Here is an 18,044-nt window from a genome sequence, read left to right as displayed (position 1 = left end):
TTAATGGAACACAATCGCTGAACTTGGTACATTTCGAGCACTTTAGCCTTCCAGGACACCAGACTGCTGATGGAAACCATCTTCCGTGGGCGCCATGTTAATGAGGCCAAATTTCATATGCTTGCAAACTTTCCCCCCCGCCTCCTGCTGTATTACACCCTGTCGTCCCCCCCCCCTCTCGATAAAAGGTTGCATCAGAGAGAGAGAGAGAGAGATTTCCATAATTTATAGTATGGGCATTTCACTGGGGACAAGCGCTAATCTGTACTTACCGATACATTTAAGAAAATGCATCCTCCCGCAAGCCTGCACCATTTATGACTCTTGGCACAAACCGCAATGCTCAGTCTTCAATTAAGGGACACCTTGGGGTTCATTATCACACAATCGCTCCCTGCGAACCATGCCAAATGCTGTTTTGGCACGGAGCTTGGAAGATGAATTAGAAGGAAGTCTTCCCTGTAATGCCTCTCCCTAATTCCCACCCCCATCATCAGCGTTTATGCCCTCCTCTTGCTCAACCCCCTCCTCCCCCTCAAGTGGCTTTTACTATTCAATTTTTCAACGTCAAACTCGATTCTCTGGAGGTGTAGTTAAAGATGCCCTCTCCCTCTCCCCCGTTCGTCTTCCGGCTCCCAGGCTTCAGAACGGCTGCAGATGGGCTGCTCTCCACACCCCTTTTCGGCCTAAAGGAGCCGCAGATGTTCCCCCGCCTCTTAGGGCTTCGAGTAGAGAAAAGAAAGGGACCAGAACTGGGAACGCACCCGAGCACGAGCCACAGGAGGGCTCCCAACAGGGTCCTGCCAGCTCCCTGCGTCTGAATGAAGAGACGATGCTTGCGTGAGGCCAGCGGTAGAGGCAGGGCAGGCTCAAGTATTTGAGTCGAGCGCTGGGTCCAGGGCCAGGTGCTTCCATCAACAGGAAAGGAAGGGGGAGAAAGGAGATGAAGGCTAAGCTTTATTCCTCAATATCCTTCTGGTCCAGGGTCCACACTGCCCTCATGTGTCCTCAAACCAGAGGACCCCTCAGGACTTAACCCTACGGGTAAGGACACTGCTTTACGTTTTCTTAGTGAAAACAGCAACCAAATGAGCACCTTGCTAGCACTTTCTGGCTCTCCCAGCAACCCAGTGTCCCACAGGGGCACGGGGCCGACAGAAGTGACACCCACTGCACAGCCACGGGCTGAGTGCTGGGGACCGGGTGGGAGCAGGTCACAGGAGCTGCAGCCAGAGAAATGGGGGCAGGCCACTCTGGGCGGCAGCAGCCAGTGCACGAGGCCACCAGGGGTTCAGTCCCAGTGTTTCAGGCGGGGCGGGGCGGCACTGACTCGGTTCCGGGAAGGGGAGCCCACCCTTTCCACCTGACTCCAGCCCCACTTCCGCCAGCCTGCCGGGGACACTGCTCCTGACTTTGCTGGGCCACACCCACAGCCCGGAGAGGGCTGACTCGTGACAGGTAAGACGGAGGGGCTGACAGTGACCTAGGCTCTCAAGTCCAAGTGTCAAATTATACAAAGCTATTAAAATGAAATTAACCTGATGAGGTAGCTAGAAATCTGGGTCGCGCAGGCTAAGAGCCCTCACTTCTCGTTCCAGGGCCGGCGGGCGGGGGGTAGCGGGAGAGACAAGCAAATGGAAAGCAAACACTCACATACTTCACCCACAAGGTGTCTTGTGGACATTTTATTATATAGAGTGTAAAATGAATTGTCAGTCAAATAAAAAGACCACTTTCTTTAAAACATGCATAAGATTTCCAACGACCATTTTTTAATAGTTAGACATTTCAAGCATTTGTAAGGAAAACAAGAAAAAACAAACTGTAACTTTAGTACATTTCAAACGGAATGTCTCCCAGGTCAATTAAAAATGCAGGAAAAATAGCTTCAAGTCTGTTTTTCTCTCCTTTAAAAATACATGTTATCTGTACAGGATGCATGACTACAGTAAACATTGGAAATATTATCCCTTTTATTAAATCAAAGTTATTTAATTCATATTGTGGTTAATACTAGATTTATTTATTCATCTAGTTAATCTGACAAATATTAAAAAATATTTAAAAGAAAAAAGCAAAGAATGCTTTGGAATTAAAAAATAGTTACTACATTTTTATGCGGTTTAATGTTCCACAGTGTTAAAAGTTATATTGAATTTCTCTTTAATATTAAAAAATAACAGTATATTTCTGAGAATAGACAAAGGTTTTTTGTTTTGTCTCTAAAACAAGCTTGGAGGCCTTAGATACACAATTTCAGAGGAGACGGAGACATGACAACACACGCTAGACACGTGAACGTTTTTATATCACCCCTAGAACTCTAGAAATCATACAAACCCCATGACACGCCCCTCCCAGGCCCTGTCGGACAGCAACACAATTCTGTCTTAATTCAGAATTCACATAATTAATTACAATACATAATAGCTCAGTTTTTTAAAAAAATGCAATAAAATCAGACAGCCAAAAGTACAAGAAATTAGAAGTAAAACATTTAATGAATTTACACGTTTAAGAACATTTAAATATTGTTTAAAAATTTTTAAAAATAATTTGTTACATACCACCTAAGACTTCCAAGCCACTTTCTGTTGCAACAGAAACTGTAAATAAAAAGACACGCAAAATAACCCAAAACAAAACAAAAACAAAAACACACCAGTTGAAATTGAAATGTCACTGTTACGAGGCACAGCCTGCTGCCTGAATTTGCAGCTATCGCTCCAAAAAGTACGGGAGCTTCCACATTTGAAATAACAAAAATTATCAGCAAGTTTAGTGACTAATTTCCCGATTTTTAGAAAAATTCTGTTAATAGTGTTTCACAGAACAAAACAAAGGTTCTTCATCATCAAAATGTTTGCAAATCTAAAACCCTCCGCTACAAACAGGTCCCGCTCCGGTGACTTCAGGGTCTGCGGCCGCGTCCTAGTGCTCCTGTGGGAGGGGACAGAGGTCAGCCCTCGGCAGTGGCAGCGCCCTCTGGGGCCTTGCGTCCAGCCTGAGGCTGCGTCCGGGAGGCAATGCCCGGGCGTCCCTCCCCTCTGAGCCGCCCCAGGCACCTGAGCCAGCGGTGTCTCCCACCTTCCCCCCAGCCGGGGCTCCGGCCCAGCACGACCTCGCTTGCACTGAGGGTCCCAGGTCTCTCTGCGGGGGTTACTGAGAAGGGACGGGGGAGTGAGCTCGCGATACTTCTCCTCAGGGTCGCCCACAAGCCAGGACACCTGCTTCCACAGCACCCGGGCACAGAGGGCCAATTTGGCAGTGAGATGGTCAATCAGCTTAGGTCTGGGGCCTCTGCTGTCCATGGGGACCCACGTGGCATCAGGTCCCCTGAAACATGCCCTGGGGCAGCACCTGGCCCCCTTCCCTCCGTGAATACGAAATGCATTTCGGCCTCTGCTGGACAGAGCGCTGCGGGGTTCCGCGTGCGACAGGGAGGTTCTGGCGCTCTGCCCCGTGGACCAGCCTGCTCCTGCCACCCCTCACTGCCAACCGCAGGCTGCAGAGGGAGCAGCCGGGTCACACCACCCTCTCCAAGAGCAGTAGCGGCTGTGAGCTTCACGGTCGCTGCTCACTGGGCCACGCCGGCCGGAAGTCACCTGCGCTTGGCGTTCTCATACACGGTGGGGAAGCCGGGTGCCGCTCGGCTCCCAACCGAGCCCTCTCCTCTGCGGGGCCGGGGCGGCTACACACCTGGCTGTGGGCCTGCGCCTGCCCCAGCGTCTGCCCGTAGAAGGCGGCCTGCTGCCGGTAGTACTCCGCCCAGGCCATCGTGTAGTCCGGCGGGGAGCCGGCCTGAGGAGCGGCGCTGGCAGCGTGACCTGGTGGACAAGGGGAAACAGCGCTCATCAGGGGCGGGGTCGCACGGAGGGGAGTGGAGGACACCGGGAGGGGTCCCTTCCTAAAGACGCGGGTGTCTGGAAGGACGCCTGTCGCTCTCGACCTTGGGATGTTGGTGAGACGGGGCCACAGTGCTGGGGGCAAAAGTTTGGTTAGCCTGGCGTTGCCGCTCTGCTCCGCCCCGTCCCGCCCCTCAAGACCCTCGCAGGTGTCTTCCCAGAGCCCGGTTCTGTTCTCTGCAGCCTTCGGCCTGGGGGCGTGGGGCAGGAGACACTGGACTGGGTAGAGGCCGGGGGATAGCAGCCCCTGGACTTTCACAGGGTGATGGTGACCTCCCTCCCTCAGTGATGACTCAAACACCAGGGGGACCGTTTCTTTGACGGCCTTTGACCTGAGCTCTTCCAACTCGCCAGTGACACCCCAGACTCAAGCCATGTGAGGCACCTCTTCCGCCAACACCTGAGCGCCCAGGCTCCGCCATTCTGGAACATGCCCAGAGAATCAGGGCTAATTTGAAATGATTCACCTGGGGTTTGGGGGTTGCTATTGTTGGTTTTCTCCCTCCATTAAAAAAAACCAAGTTCACTTTCTTAAGGAGATGAGCTTCCTCAAGAAAAACGAACACCACAACACCTGTTCCAGCCGCAGGCCCCGGTCCCTGAGCCCCACTGGTCGTCTCTCTGAGCTGGCCAAAAAGACCCGGCAGCAGCCAGACAGGCAGGGGACAGCACACAGCTGGTCTGCGCCCTGGCCACGCTGTTCTAAAGGGGACCAGAGCTGCGGTCACTGGTCGCCCAGCTCAGGTGGCACGGCCCCTGGAGTCCAGAAGGGAGGGAAAGGTGGCGGAGGGGAGGCGGGAGGCTGGCACACACCCCGAGACACACAGAAGGACAGACACAGAGGACAGCACCCACACTGACTCAGATGGGGGGTGTTAAGAGGAATGAGGGGACAGGGAGCTGTGCACAGAGAAGCCTGCAGGCATGGGGGCTGGGGGCTGGAGCTGGGGGCTGGGGCTGGGCTGGGCCTGGTCGTTGGGAGGGCCAATGCACTCACTCTGCTTCTTGTAATAGTCTTCCCAGGCCTTGCTGTAGTCGGGCTGGCTGCTCTGCGGCTGGCTCTGCTGGCCTGCGTGGGGAACACAAAGGCAGTCAGGCCCCCGGCCTGGCTGCTGACTCCAGGCCCTGCTCTACGTGCTTGCTCACTCGCCTCCAGCCACACACCACTGCAGCACAGTCCAGGCCTGGTGGCCCTGGAAGAAGGTGGCATCCATGCAACCAAGATCTCCTGGAGGCTGGGGTTGGGCAGGCCGCTGCCCCTCAAGGGCAACTTCAGGAACAGCTGCCACCCGCTTCAGACGGGCTGGGGCTGCTTGGGGGCAGAGCCCGAGGGCCGGGTGCACTGTCGGCCAAGCTCCCTGCATGCACCTCCCGACGGGACAGAGTCCAAGTGGCGCTGGGCACACTCTTAACCTGTCCCTTCTGTTCAAGGACTGGTGGCGTCACCTCTACACAAGCAGAGCCATAGCACACACTTGGGACACTGTCCGGAGCCTGAGCTCCGGGTGCAGACAAACTAAGCCCCTCAGTAAGGGGCCGCGGGGCACGTGACAACCTGGTCTTTGCTTTCTGAGGCAGGTGCAAGGGGCAGGATGGGCTTGAGCCCGCCTCCCCTTCCTGTGCAAGCTGCTGCCTTCTCAGTGCGGCAGGGGCCCTGCCTGCCCAGGAGCACGGAGAGCATGAAGGGTGACCCAGCGCCAAGCTGGGACCTTGCTTCCTGACCAGGTGAGGCCAGCTGCGGTCCCTTCGGTGTCTTGTCTTCAGTGAGGCCAGCCTGCGGCACGAAGGACAGGGCAGTAGGTGTGTCGCATAGCCACACGTCCCCACGGGTGAACACCCTGAGGACAGCAGAGGGGTGAGGGGACGAGGGCGATGGGTGTGATTTGGGCCAGGGCGGGCCCACCAGAGCAGGCAGGGGCGCAGGGCAGGGGGACCTGGCCTGGGGGAAGGGAAGGCCAGGCGTGAAGGCTGTGGGCAGCCGGATGTCCGCCCTTGGACACGGAGGGTGTGGGCAGCAGACCTTCTCTTTAAAACCAGACCTCACCGACCAAACCCAATTCTCAATCTGCAACCCCCCTAAGTAAACCAACAGAGCTCCCCCGGAAGATGGAGGCTGGTGAACAGAGGCCGGAAACTGGGCGTGCCCATGTCTTCTTCCTCAGCCCAAATGCCTACTTCTCCTCCAGACCTCGGGCCGGTAGTCGGCCGGGCCTCTGCAGAACCATTCGCCCCTAGGTCAGTGTCCCCGAGGGAGGAGAACGGGTGTCCCTGGGCTTCGATGTGCAGATGTGCGCCCCAAGTCTAGGACCTCTCACAGGTCCCTGTCCCGGGCGATGGGACGAGTGTGAAGTCAACCCCAGGCACCTTACACATCTCTGGGTCACCCTCCAATCTCAGGAACAGGAGGAAACAAAGCACGACCAGGCTCCGGGACAGAGTCCCATGACAAAGGATGGTGGCATCTACGTGGTAGTCACAGCGAAGTTTCAAAAAATATTCTATGTGTTTAGGACATTTAATAAGAAATATGGCAGGAGAAAAGAGAAAACCACAACCACACGATTTCACAGCCCAGAGGAGGCGGAGCATGCCAAGGCCAGGGAGCACGGGCCTCCCAACCCGGCCGGGGCCCGAGCTGCGGCCCTGACCAGGGTCCAGGGCAGGGCTGCCCTGCGAGCACTCGGCTCAAAGGAAGAGGCAGGGCCCTGGGCTGCTCCCTACGCTCAGCTGTGACACCTGGCCTGTGGTCCAACACCAGTCAGGGCTCTCTGCAGACACGACCACCACCATACACGCACACACACTCGTTCCCTAGACTGTGCCAGGTGGGCTCTATCAGCAACAGGCTGAGACCGAGGCTCAGAGCGAACGTGGGACTGCAGCATGGGGCATGGGCTTCCCTCCCACGAGGACCTTCTCCTTCGGTTTCCTCGGAGAGTCACTCAACGGAGCTCTCTAGCACGTGTTCTCCGAACCATTCAGGAGACAGGAGGAGCCCTAAAACGGTGCTGACTGTCTTAGAAGAGGGGAAGACAGTCACCTTCCAGCCAAAGGAGGGGCCTGGCAGGGCACCCGCAAGCTGGGGGCTGCTTTGGAGAGCACAGGGTGAGGGGCAAAGGACAGGCGGGGGGCTGGAGGGCCAAGCAAGCCACACCCTCCAACAGCCCACAGGCCCTCCTTGCCCACAGCCGGAGGAAGACATAGTAGAGGGAAAGGGCTGAGAAGGTGGGCCAGGAAAGAGCCAGCCCCCCTGACCCTGCCCAGCTGCGGGGGGCACAGAAGCTCCCGATGCCCAGGAGGCCCCCGCCCCCCCCCCCGACACCTCTGCAGAGGGGTATCCCAAACCCGTTGACAGAGCCACATTGAGACCATTTCAGATGACCATTTCAGATGCACCAGCCCCTCCTCCTCGGGGAGACTCACCTGGGACTTGCTGTGCCGGCTGCTGCCACGCCTGGTAGGTGCTGCCCCAGCCCTGGGTCAGGAAGGCCGGAGGGCCACTGTGGAGGACAGTCACTTGTTCTAGTGCAGCCGCACCCTCCACCTCAGTCCACCCCACCAACCCCACTGTCTGCCACTTCATCGCCACCCACTCCACCCCAGGCAGGCACAGCGGGGCTCCCCCACAGCGGCCAGGGCAGGAGCACGTCACCAACCTCACAGGGGCGCTGTGGGGGTTTCCGTTGACTTTAGCAGCGATGTTCGGGAAGCACCCTGAGCTCCTCGGAGGGAAGGTGCTGAGTGGGGGGGAAAGGTCGAAGGGTTGAGGACCCCACAACAGGAAGACTTTTGTACAAAGCTTCCTTCCCCACAGCCCCAGGGGGTGAGCGCCCTTCGGGGATGCTGTCAGGGACCAGACTTGGCCCCCAGGAAGGCTCTCAGCCCAGCACCGTCAGTGACCTGTGGATGGGCCAGAGGGTCACTGGTGGGAGTGAGAGTGGAGACCTGCCTGCACCCGGAACTTCAGGCTTCTGGCTGGCACTGCCCGGCCGCAGCCGGGAAGGAGGGCCGCTGGGGAGGGGCGGCTCTCCCCGCTGGGATGGGCGGGCGGACTCACTTTTGGTGAGGGGCGGCAGGAGGCTGGCTGAAGGGGCTCTGTCCGAAGGCTCCGGGTGCTCCGAGGCCGGGGCCCTGTCGTGGCGCAGAGGGGACGCTCACTAACTGTCAGAGCACCACTGCCCTCTGCCCGGCCCCCCGAGGCAGACCACGGCTTTTAGGAGACAGGGTCAAGGGGAGTCAAGACACCCTACGGCACTCGCGCTAGCCTTCCTTCCCCACGGCAGGCGGGCTCGCAGCAACGGCTCTGCCCAAGTGACCAGCACCACCACGCAGCCGACGCTGGCGCCGCATCCGCCCTAGTGCGTCGCCCTGGGTGGGGACCAACCTGCTTGACTCTCCCGTCAACTCAGGCCGGCCCACGGCTCTCTCTGCCACTCTATGTCCCCTTTGAGGTGAGCAGTGGCCCATCTGTCCTCCACCAACACTCCCTTTCTTTATCTGCTTTGAGGAGCCTGCAACTAAAGCCAGAGTCAATGAAAGCCGCCTGCGGGCGGTGCTGGGGGCTGCTGCTCCTCTAGCCTGCAGGGCGCGCGGCTCTAGGGCCTGCGTTGGCGGACGGGGGGTCCTGCCGAAAGGCATCCTTCAGGGCGCCTGGGCCTGGCACCCCTGGGCGCCGACCTTCCCCTCGGCAAAGTGAGAGGGGTGCCCTCCCGGCACGTGAGGGCTGAGAGGCACAGGAAACACGAGGCTCCGGAAAAAAGAGGCGCCTCAGACACCCAGCAGAAGGTCCAGCTATCAGTAAGCCCGGTGGGGGAAGGGCCCGGTACGTACGCCAACTTTCTCATCTATGAGATGTCTGGCCACCTCGATCTGCTGAGGAATCCCCCTGATGGTGAATATCCGCAGGCCGGGGTCGGTGTTGGGAGGGGGGTTCCGCTGCAGCTCCACGTGTGCCCCCGACTGCTGGTTTATGCTTTTGATGTTCTCGCCCCCTGCAGGCAGGAGGACAGGAGACGGGAGGGTAAGTGGCGGCTGCGGCGGGGAACCAGAATGGTTTGCAGGGCTCTGCTCCAGACAGAAGACGTGGACAGGGCCTTCCCCGCACCTGCACTCACCCGGACAACACAGGGGCCCTGATCACTGCCCTTACAGACACCGGGGCGCTCTCGTTTGCAAACCCAGACTCATGATGGGACGCTTTCCTTTCTCTCTGAGCCAGGCTGAAGCCACAGACACCAAACGGCACCTGCTGGTTTTTGTCTCAGTGTCCTCCGCAGAGCCAGGACCCAAGCCGGGGCTGAGGCCCAGGGGTGTGCTCACAGTGGAGCTCAGCCCCAGGAGGCCTCGGCCCAGCTCCCGCCAGCCACCCAGGGGAGGCACTCCATCCTTCTCCGCGGGAGACCGGCGACCTGACGGCCCCTCTGTGGCACAATGGGGGCCCTCGGCCCCAGCGAGGGCCACGGCCCTGCCGCTCTCCCCACTCCCGCACACAGGTCAGACAGACGGCCGCAGGGCCCAACAATGCCTGGAGCCCACTTGGGCCCTGAAAATCCCACCCTGTCATTTTTCAAGTCCCTGCCTCCTTCGTGAGGGGGACAGGTCTAGACAGAGAGGCAGCCGGAGGATGGGGGTCACAGAGGCCTGGGTGGAGCCTGGCTGATGAAAATTTAGTCGGATTCTTAGAAAAACCTGGGAGAGTCCCAGTCTCTTACTGGAATTTGCATAACAAAAGCAGCACCAGCGTGACGGCAGTTCGGTTCTTCCTTTGCACCCGCCAGGACGTGCAGACTGGCTCCGCACAGCCTGGGGGTGGGGGGGCACGGAGTACAGGGAGATGTCAGCGGTTTCCACACAACTGAAAAGACAATCTGTGGAAATGCCGGTGCAGGGGACCAGGGAGCCCCAGATGATTAAAAACGGCAACTGAAGGCCAGTGTCTCATGCCACACAATCCGTGTGATTTCCCTGTGACATGTCCACGGTCCTCTACACACCCCACCTGCCCTCCATGCCACCAGCGGGAGGCCTCAGCGGAACATCTGGCCAAGGAGGGGTGCCTAAGGGACACCCGTCCTCTCTGGGGGACACTACTGGGGTCAAGAAGCAAAGCTGGAGCCTGGGTCCAGCCGTCCTTCCTGCTAGTGATGTGAGCAGCCCTCCAATTATGGGAAGGAGTCGGGGGGCTATGGGCATTGGGCTGAAGTTTTGCTCCAGATCTGGCGTGGACAGCATATAGGTTTAAGTTAGGGTGGTTTTACATTCAAAAGCAAATTATAAAAAGGACTTGGTAGATGAAAGTCGCATGTGCACAATTTTCTCCAAGTTCTACAACAATTTAAGGACGGTGTCCCTTCATGTTCCACCCTGAACGGACATGCTGGTGTTGGGGACAGCCCCGGCCTGTCTCCACTGCCCCTCACTCACAGGGGCGGACTCTGGCCTTTGCTCTGTGAACAGTGACCAGCTTCTCTCCCCAGCAACAGTGCTCTTGGAGAGCGATGGAGTCGGCTCTCCGGCCCCGCTCGCCTCCACTCAGCCGGCCCGTGTGACTGTGGAGCGGGGGCGGGAAGGGTGCGAGGGGCCGAGACCAGACCCTGCGGGCCCTGCCCCCACCGGGCATGCAGTCCAGCAGCCCCACAGGCCTCTCGAGGCCTGTGCCCGAGGAGCACACTGATAAGGGGAGGAGGCCCCACAAAAGTGCCGGGTGCCAGAAGGAGTTAATTTAAGTTTATCTTTCTTCAAAATGAGGTCACCAGCCTGGTGCATGTGGCTGCTTACAGACCCATTCAAGAAGCCCACCCCATTCTTCCACCTGGTGGGAGGCGGGAGTGACCCACCAGCGGCCCCCCCAGGCTGGCTGTGAAATCGTAAAGTAATCAATCAAACCTGCTAAAAGGCCGGCTGACAAGAGCAGGCTGGCCACACTATCTGGCAGCACTGCTGTGTTTATCATGGAAATCCAGCGGCCAGGGGAGGGCCCGGGGAGCAGGGCCTGACTGCGTGTGGCGCCCTCCCTTCTCCCTCGCTGCCCCCACCCCATCCCCGCATCTTTCCCAAGGAGGAGGAGCAGCTCATACCCAGCCCTCGCAGTGGGGGTGGTGTAGAGAGCCCCCCACCCTCCCAACACCGCTTTTCCAGGCTTCTCCAGGCTGTAACTGGAGCACCAACACAGTGATGGCTTCCTCTGTTGTCACACTTGCCTCTGGCCATCACTCGGGGTGACTCAGTAGATAAGCTAAGAGAGGCTGTCCTGGGAACACCATGAGCACTGTCACAGTGAAGACAGCAGGCTCTGTTGGTGTCTAGAGAAGAGACACGTTCGCAGGAAAACCGTGCTGATAAAAATGCCTCTCCCAAGACACAGAACCTAGATCTGCCTCTCAACTCACAGGCGCCAAGGGAGCTGCCCCTCGCAGCCGCCAGGGTGTGGGGCTGGGTGGCGTGCCTCACAATCGCAGCATCTGGGCGGCCACCAAGGGCCACCGACACTTTTCAGCATAGACACCCTGCCAGAAAATGGAAACACGCCCATATTGTTCACACCATCTCTGAGAATCTCAGAGATGACACAGATGCAAGAGGAGGACGTTTTAAAAGAGCACAAACACGGCGGGGAGTGGGAGAGAGGGCAGGAGTTCCCAGCCCACGCCAGACTGTGGGGAGCGCAGGGCGGCCTCGGCCTGGGCCGCGGGACACATTTCCAAACCATGTCCTGTGGAAGAACCAGCACTCTGCCCCCTCCACTGCTAAGAGATGCCTGATGATCACAGGAGCTGGAGAAATTGAGGGGGCAAGACTATTATTTCCTTAAATACAACACCCAACACCAACGAGTCATCAGTCGGTACCAAGGCTTTGCCTGGATCAGAGAGAGGCTGAGCCGCTGCTGGGGGCAGGGCTACGGGGCGGGAGCGGACCGTGAACCACAGACCAGCTCTCAGTGGCCTTACTTTTTTAAAGATAAGATTTAACTTACTTATTTTCAGAGAAAGGGGAAAGGAAGGAGAGAGGGACAGAAACATCTGGTTGCCTCTTGCACACCCTGAACTTAGCGCCTGGCCTGAAACCTAGGCATGTGTCCTGACCGGAATTGAACTGGCGCCCCTTCAGTTCACAGGCCGGTGCTCAACCCACTGAGCTACACCAGCCAGGGCTCTCAGCAGCCTTTCTTGGTTTTAGGGCAAGACCAGCCCAGATGAACCAGGCCCAGTGGCCTAGAAATATGCCCGCTCCCTTCCTTGCTTCTCATGGGAAGGTGGGCAGGAGCACGCCAGCCATGAACAAGGGTTTTATCCAGTCTTCTCTAAAATGCCTGGAAACAACCAGCAAACCAATTTTTATTTCCCTGCACAGGGTGTCTGTCAGGCACGGTAAATGTGCTGGAAGGGTACAAACCACTTGCACACATCGTGCCAACAAAGACCAAGCACCCACACCCAGGAGTGAGGAAGAGTGGCACCCTGGTCGGGAAGCAGCCTCGCCTGGGCAAACCCCTAACTGCTCCTCTGTGGCCCTCGGAGGCAGACTAATGACTGCTCAGCTGACGGACATTCAAAGGCAAACGTTCGGCCTTTCTAGCAACTAGGTTGCTTCAAGAGGCAGCGGGTCTCTCTTGTCATGTGTCCCCATGCTCTGTCCCCACTCACAAGAAGACCTCGCGAAGCGGGGCTCCCGCAGAAGGCAGCTGACGCCACAGACAAGCATGGTGAACAGCCCCGCCCCTGTGCACTGGGGTGTGTGACCTGTAGGCTCTCAGAGGAGCAGCCGGGGAGGGACCCGACAACCCTAGCCACTGCCTCCTACCTTTGCCGATGACGAGACCACACTTGTCTGCGGGCACTGTGTAGGTTATCTCCTGGATGCCACCTGGGGTTCCCAGGCTCCAGTCGCCACGGCCACGTCCTCGTCCTCTGGCCACTGCAAGGCCTCCAAAGCCGTCCCTTTCCTGGGAAAGAAGCAAAGCTTAAATGAAGACTTCTGCCACTGCCACCAGTGCCACTTTTCGTTTCCACGGAGCAGGCTGAGTGACAGGATGCAATCAATGCCGCGCACCAGAACCTGCGCATCACTCCACATCTCAGGCTCCAAAGTGCTCTTCAGAAGCGCAGTGAACACGACTCGTAGGTGCGCTCGGGGAGCGCGTGCACAGACAAGTGCGTGTGGTCACAGAAACAGCAAACACAGCCCCGAGGAACAGCTGTTGGGCAGCAACTCCCGGGTCCGAAGCCCAGCGCCCTTCTCCCCAGAGCCTCGTCACTGGGCTGTAACCTAGAGAGTCAGGAGTCGATTTTCTTCTCAACGCTGAAAACGCTCCTTCTGGGGGTTCACACGTGCTGGGCCTACCAGAAGGCAGGGAGTAGCTGCCAAAAAGCTGAGGCCATTTGAAGTGACACGTGAGTGACAATGACAATGCATGACTTCTGGCCCTCCCCTAACCATGCTGCTATAAAGAACAACTCAGCCCTGGCCGGTGTAGCTCAGTGGATTGAGCACGAGCATTTGAACCAGAGGATTGCGGTTTGATCCCCAGTCAGGGCACATGCCTGGGTTGCAGGCCAACTCCCAGCAGGGGACACACGAAAGGTAACCATACATTGATGTTTCTCTCCCTCTCCCCTTCCCCTCTAAAGATAAATAAATAAAAAATCTAGAAAATTAAAAAAAAAAGAACAACTTAAGACACTGCTGTGTGAGTCAGAACACCTTGCAATGTAACTAGCACAAAGGATAAAAGGATTTCAAAAGGACACCCAGTTGTCCCGCTCCCCAGAAGGAGGGAACCAGCTGGGCTGGAGTGCATGGCATGGGGCTAGGGCCGCCGCTGACCCATTCTCACACCGTCCCCGGCGGACAGCAAAACCCACACCCGACAGCCAGCAGGACGATTCCTTTCATCCGAGGGCAACGCATCTCACTCCAGGCTCTGTCCCGAGTCTCCGCAGAGCCGCGGCACCAACACCTCTGCAACGTGGAGGGAAGACCTGGTCCAGCCGAGCGCGGCTCTCATGGAGGGAGATGCTGAAGAGGCTCCACGCGGTAAGGAGACGTTTGGCACAGCCCGCCCCCAGGGATGAAGAGAGAGTGAAGCGCCCCCCCCCCCCCCCGCCCAGAATCGTGTTCCTCCACCCTCCGCTCTGACGAGAGACAGATGGAGGGAATGAGGTAGTTCAGGGGCTGACGTTCATGCACACCCACATGTGTGTGCAGCCAATGTGCCGGGTGTGCCACAGTGCTCAGGATGGGCTCACTGCACAGCCTCCGCAGCTCCAGGTTCGTGACCTCTTCTTGCTAAGAAGGAGGCGAGACTCTTGACTCTTTCTGGAACGTGTCTCACCCCAAGATTCACGTGGGACTCTAGCCGAGACCCACGCCCGTCTTGGGGACGCGGGTTCCGAAGGTCGTGGCACGGGTCTACAAAAGTGCCCCTGCAGCACACACTGCCAGGTGACCTAGGCGATCTGGTGCGAACCACCACTGTGTTGCTGAGAATACTTGGCCAAGAGAAGTTCAAGGCCTCATCCAAAGTCACACGGCCAATGGCAGAGCTGGGACGAGCATCTCCAATCTCTTGCTTCTCTCTGCAGCTCCAACCATCCCCAAATTTCCCATGTTGCTTAACTGGGGATGTGCCAACCCGTCATCAGTTACAGCGGTGCCCTGCAGCGACTGGCACAGGGGCAGGGGAGGGGGGCTGCTTTAGGGCTGCCTCAGATCTGCAGGTGGCCCCTGCCACTGCAGCGCGGGAGGTACCTGAACGCACAGCCAGACCCACCTGGGCTGTAAGAATAAGCTCGTTGATGACGTGGGCCGCGTGTTGGCATCGGTCGGGGGGCCCCATGACCTGGGCAGCTCTCTCTGGACTAATACCATCGTCTGTGGAACAAGGTGAGAAGTGGGGTTAGGAAAGCCCAACTTAAGAAAGAGACGAAGGTCATCCTGACTTGCAATCAATATCCCTACCAGTGCCAGAGGGTTGGTGAGACACCACCGGACTAGGGCCCCTTCGGCTAGGGGCAGGTGCGCGGCTGCGTCAGTCTGCATGGCCCGTGCCAGCAGTCACGCAATTGTAGGCATTTAAGGGAGCTATCATTAAAGACACAAACAGAGACACAAATGGAGCCACAGACAGACAGACAAGCAAAGCCCAGGAAGGCAGGTGAGCGATGACGACAGTGTCCAAAACCAGCCCCTCGAGGTGTTTTGCCATCTTTAGAGAAATGAGGAAAATAAAGGCACCGTAGGTAGGTTTGCTTATAAACTAACAGAATTTAAAGAGCTGTTCGTTAGTCTAATATGTTTGTCCTTTTTTACAATTTTAAGTTACCTCTAATCCATGACATCAAAATAATATTTTAGTTTTTATTCATTTTATTGATTTTAGAGAGAGAAAGGAAGGAGGAGAGAGGACGAGAGAGACAAAGAGAAACATCGATTTGTGTTCCACTTATTTATGCATTCACTGGTTGTTTCTTTTATGTGCCCTGACCAGGGATCAAACCTGCAACCTTGGTGTATCAGGACAACACTCTAACCAACTGAGCCACCCAGTCAGGGCAAAATAACAGATTTTTTAAAAAAGCCTTTACGTGGCAAAATTAAAAGCCGGGCAGGCTATGTTGATTCTCCCCAGTTTACCAGTCTAAGTGATGGGGGAGCCCTGGAAAACCCAGGCTAGAGCGTTCAGGCACAGCAAGGGAACCCGGAAAAGATGCCTAGATTGGCGCAGAAGAGAGGGAGACAGGGACAGGGACAGGGACAGGGAGAGAGGAAGGCCAGAACACAGGCGGGCAGGCTGCGCAGTCCTTGTTTGGGGAGGTGATTTATAATTACAGGATTTTTGAAAACGACCAAAACCAACCTGGTTTGAACTGAATCCTCACACCAGCGTCATTCTGGATCTTTTTGACCATTTCCCCATTTCTTCCTATTACAATCCCAACAGCAAACCTAGGCACAGACACCTACGCGTGGAGAAACAGAACCTCGTCAGAGCTTTTGGCAGACCTGGCTCTCCTCAGCGGGGGTGTGTGTGTGTGTGTGTGTGTGAGTGAGTTAACACAGCCCGAGTTTCACTACGGTGCAGGTAAGCCCATTTTTTCCTTTAAAACCAGTATTGTGGTTAATGATTGCATTTCTGTTGGCTAAGCGCATCCAGAGAGTCTGAGATTTGATGAAAGTAGTTACAAAAATGAAGCAAGAAAAACCCCGAGATAAAAGATTAAAAATGGCAAATTATCTTCCAAATTCTATGAAATAAGAATAAGTGTATCATACACATTCATTATACCAAGTCCTCTGAAACAGTTTTTCACTTTCCCATTGCGGTACGTTGCACACAATGCTTTGTCATCTTGCCGGCCCTGAGACACCACTCAGCGGCACAAACACATTCCCAAGCTGCGCAGCCCCCAGACAGTCCCGCCCAGCCCTCTCCTCCCCGCAGTGGAAACTCTGCATCCGTTCACCAGCGACCCCCTCCGCTCTCTGCGGCGCCCGGTGACCTCCACTCTCCCTGCCGTCTCTGTGGGTTTGCCTACTCGGGGTACACGTGGAATCACACAATGTTTCTCTTTCTGTATCTGGCTGCTTATTATGCAAGCATATTATTTGCAAGGGCCATCCACATTTTAGCGTATATCAAAATTTCATTTTGGCCCTGGCCAGGCAGCTCAGTTGGGTAGAGTGTTGTCCCAGTACGCCAGGGTTGTGGGTTCGATCCCCAGCATACAAGCGTCAACCAATGAGTGCATAAATAAGTGGAACAACAAGTCAACGTTTCTCTTTCTCTCTAACCATCAGTTTTTAAACGTTTCTGAAGGACAGATTTTGATGCCATCCCACCTCACCGATAAATCTGGCTTCTGAGTTTGAAACAATCATAGTAAGATCACCAAGAAAACCTGAACTTTGGTCTTCACTTGCGCAGGAGGATAAGCTTTGAAGCAAAACTTCAAAGCGGGGGAACGGCCCCTGCCCTGAAACGCATGCACACAGCTGTCTCCCCTCACTACAGCTGACTGTCCCAAACTGTCCCCGTGCCAACTCTGAGGAGTGAGCGTCCACTCAGGACTGCACAGAGGAGACAAAATTAAAGAACTTGCTCAAGGTTAAAGAGCCAAAAGATGTACGACCCACGACCTTCACCCAAATCTCTCTAGCCTACTGACCTGTGACTCGAGCATACCTCTATGCTGCCTCCTCCCGTGCGGGAGGCGAAGTCGCCGCGCACCCCTCGAAAGTCAGCCTGGTCTTTCTCTCGGATGATCTCCAACACCATTTCCCGGGCTTGCTGCGTAAACACAGAGAAAAGGCGTTATGGAAAACAGAGTCCTAAAAAACCAGACACGACACCAGGTGAAACTTCAAGAGCAAACAGTCTTATGTTGAGCTTAAAGACTCAGAAGGCACTTGGCTGTGGGAGAATTCCCCTATTACATCATCATCGTCATTATTATCATCACCATTACATGGAACAGGGACAGACTGCTGGTGGGAGTCGCGCATGTCAAGTCTTAAACAACAGTTTCTACGTGGCCCACAATACCCAGGGCAGGGTGACCCTCTTCAAAGCCACAGCAGGGCAGTGTGTCTGTGCTGGGTCTGAACTGGGTCACTGCTGCCCAGTGGGGTCTCCAGCACACTGCTTCTCGGGGAGGCTCTCACCGGGCAGCTTCCGGAAAGAAGACATTACCCAGACGTCCAAGGGCAAGGGCAAGCCCTAGAGCCCAAGAGTGACTTCCAGCCTTCAGGGATCCAGTGTCCCAGTCAGTGACTGCCAACACTGTCCCCAGGCCTGACTGTCTCCAAGGCACACTCAGTGTCCTCTCCCCAAAGGACAAAGGACGCACTTCAGTCAGCCCACCCTGCCCATCCATAGCCGCCTCCTCCCACAGAAAGCTGCGCCAAGTTCCCACCACCCAAGGCAACATGGGAACCCAGACAAGTCCTGGTTCTGGAAAAAACTAATCAAGCTGCCCTCACCCCTGCCCCCGAAAGAGCAAGTAAAGCCTTAAGGCACTGAGCGAGCCTGGGCGTGGCCTGGCTGCAGATGCCGGGGCCTGCTGCCGCTTCTCTGCCCTGGTCGTACAGCAGGGAGTCCCTGTTCTTAGGACTCAGGGCGGAGAGGCAGAACACCTGCTA

The 18,044-nt window shown here is 56.4% G+C and overlaps 1 protein-coding gene across 2 annotated transcripts in view; it reads right to left on the bottom strand.

Moving 5' to 3' along the window:
- Positions 1-1,680: 1,680 nt before the first annotated feature.
- The window catches only part of FUBP3 (far upstream element binding protein 3), a 48,662-nt gene continuing 32,298 nt past the window's right edge, over positions 1,681-18,044 (bottom strand). The window contains exons 9-19 of one of the 2 annotated variants that reach the window (XM_037036351.1): positions 17,089-17,193; positions 15,763-15,865; positions 14,677-14,777; positions 12,708-12,849; positions 8,736-8,896; positions 7,963-8,036; positions 7,562-7,642; positions 7,329-7,405; positions 4,903-4,974; positions 3,700-3,827; positions 1,681-2,940 (exon numbers count right to left, since the gene is read on the bottom strand). In XM_037036351.1, the coding sequence (XP_036892246.1) occupies positions 2,932-2,940; positions 3,700-3,827; positions 4,903-4,974; positions 7,329-7,405; positions 7,562-7,642; positions 7,963-8,036; positions 8,736-8,896; positions 12,708-12,849; positions 14,677-14,777; positions 15,763-15,865; positions 17,089-17,193 (1,053 nt within the window). In that variant the 3' untranslated portion in view covers positions 1,681-2,931. The remainder of the gene's footprint in view (positions 2,941-3,699; positions 3,828-4,902; positions 4,975-7,328; positions 7,406-7,561; positions 7,643-7,962; positions 8,037-8,735; positions 8,897-12,707; positions 12,850-14,676; positions 14,778-15,762; positions 15,866-17,088; positions 17,194-18,044) is intronic. The other variant, XM_037036352.1, reaches the window with a different exon arrangement.

This window comes from Sturnira hondurensis, unplaced genomic scaffold (genome assembly GCF_014824575.4).
Source record: "Sturnira hondurensis isolate 20B ecotype Veracruz unplaced genomic scaffold, ASM1482457v3 Scaffold0022908, whole genome shotgun sequence".
Lineage (NCBI taxonomy): Eukaryota > Metazoa > Chordata > Mammalia > Chiroptera > Phyllostomidae > Sturnira > Sturnira hondurensis.
This window is presented reverse-complemented; position numbering and strand designations above follow the sequence as displayed.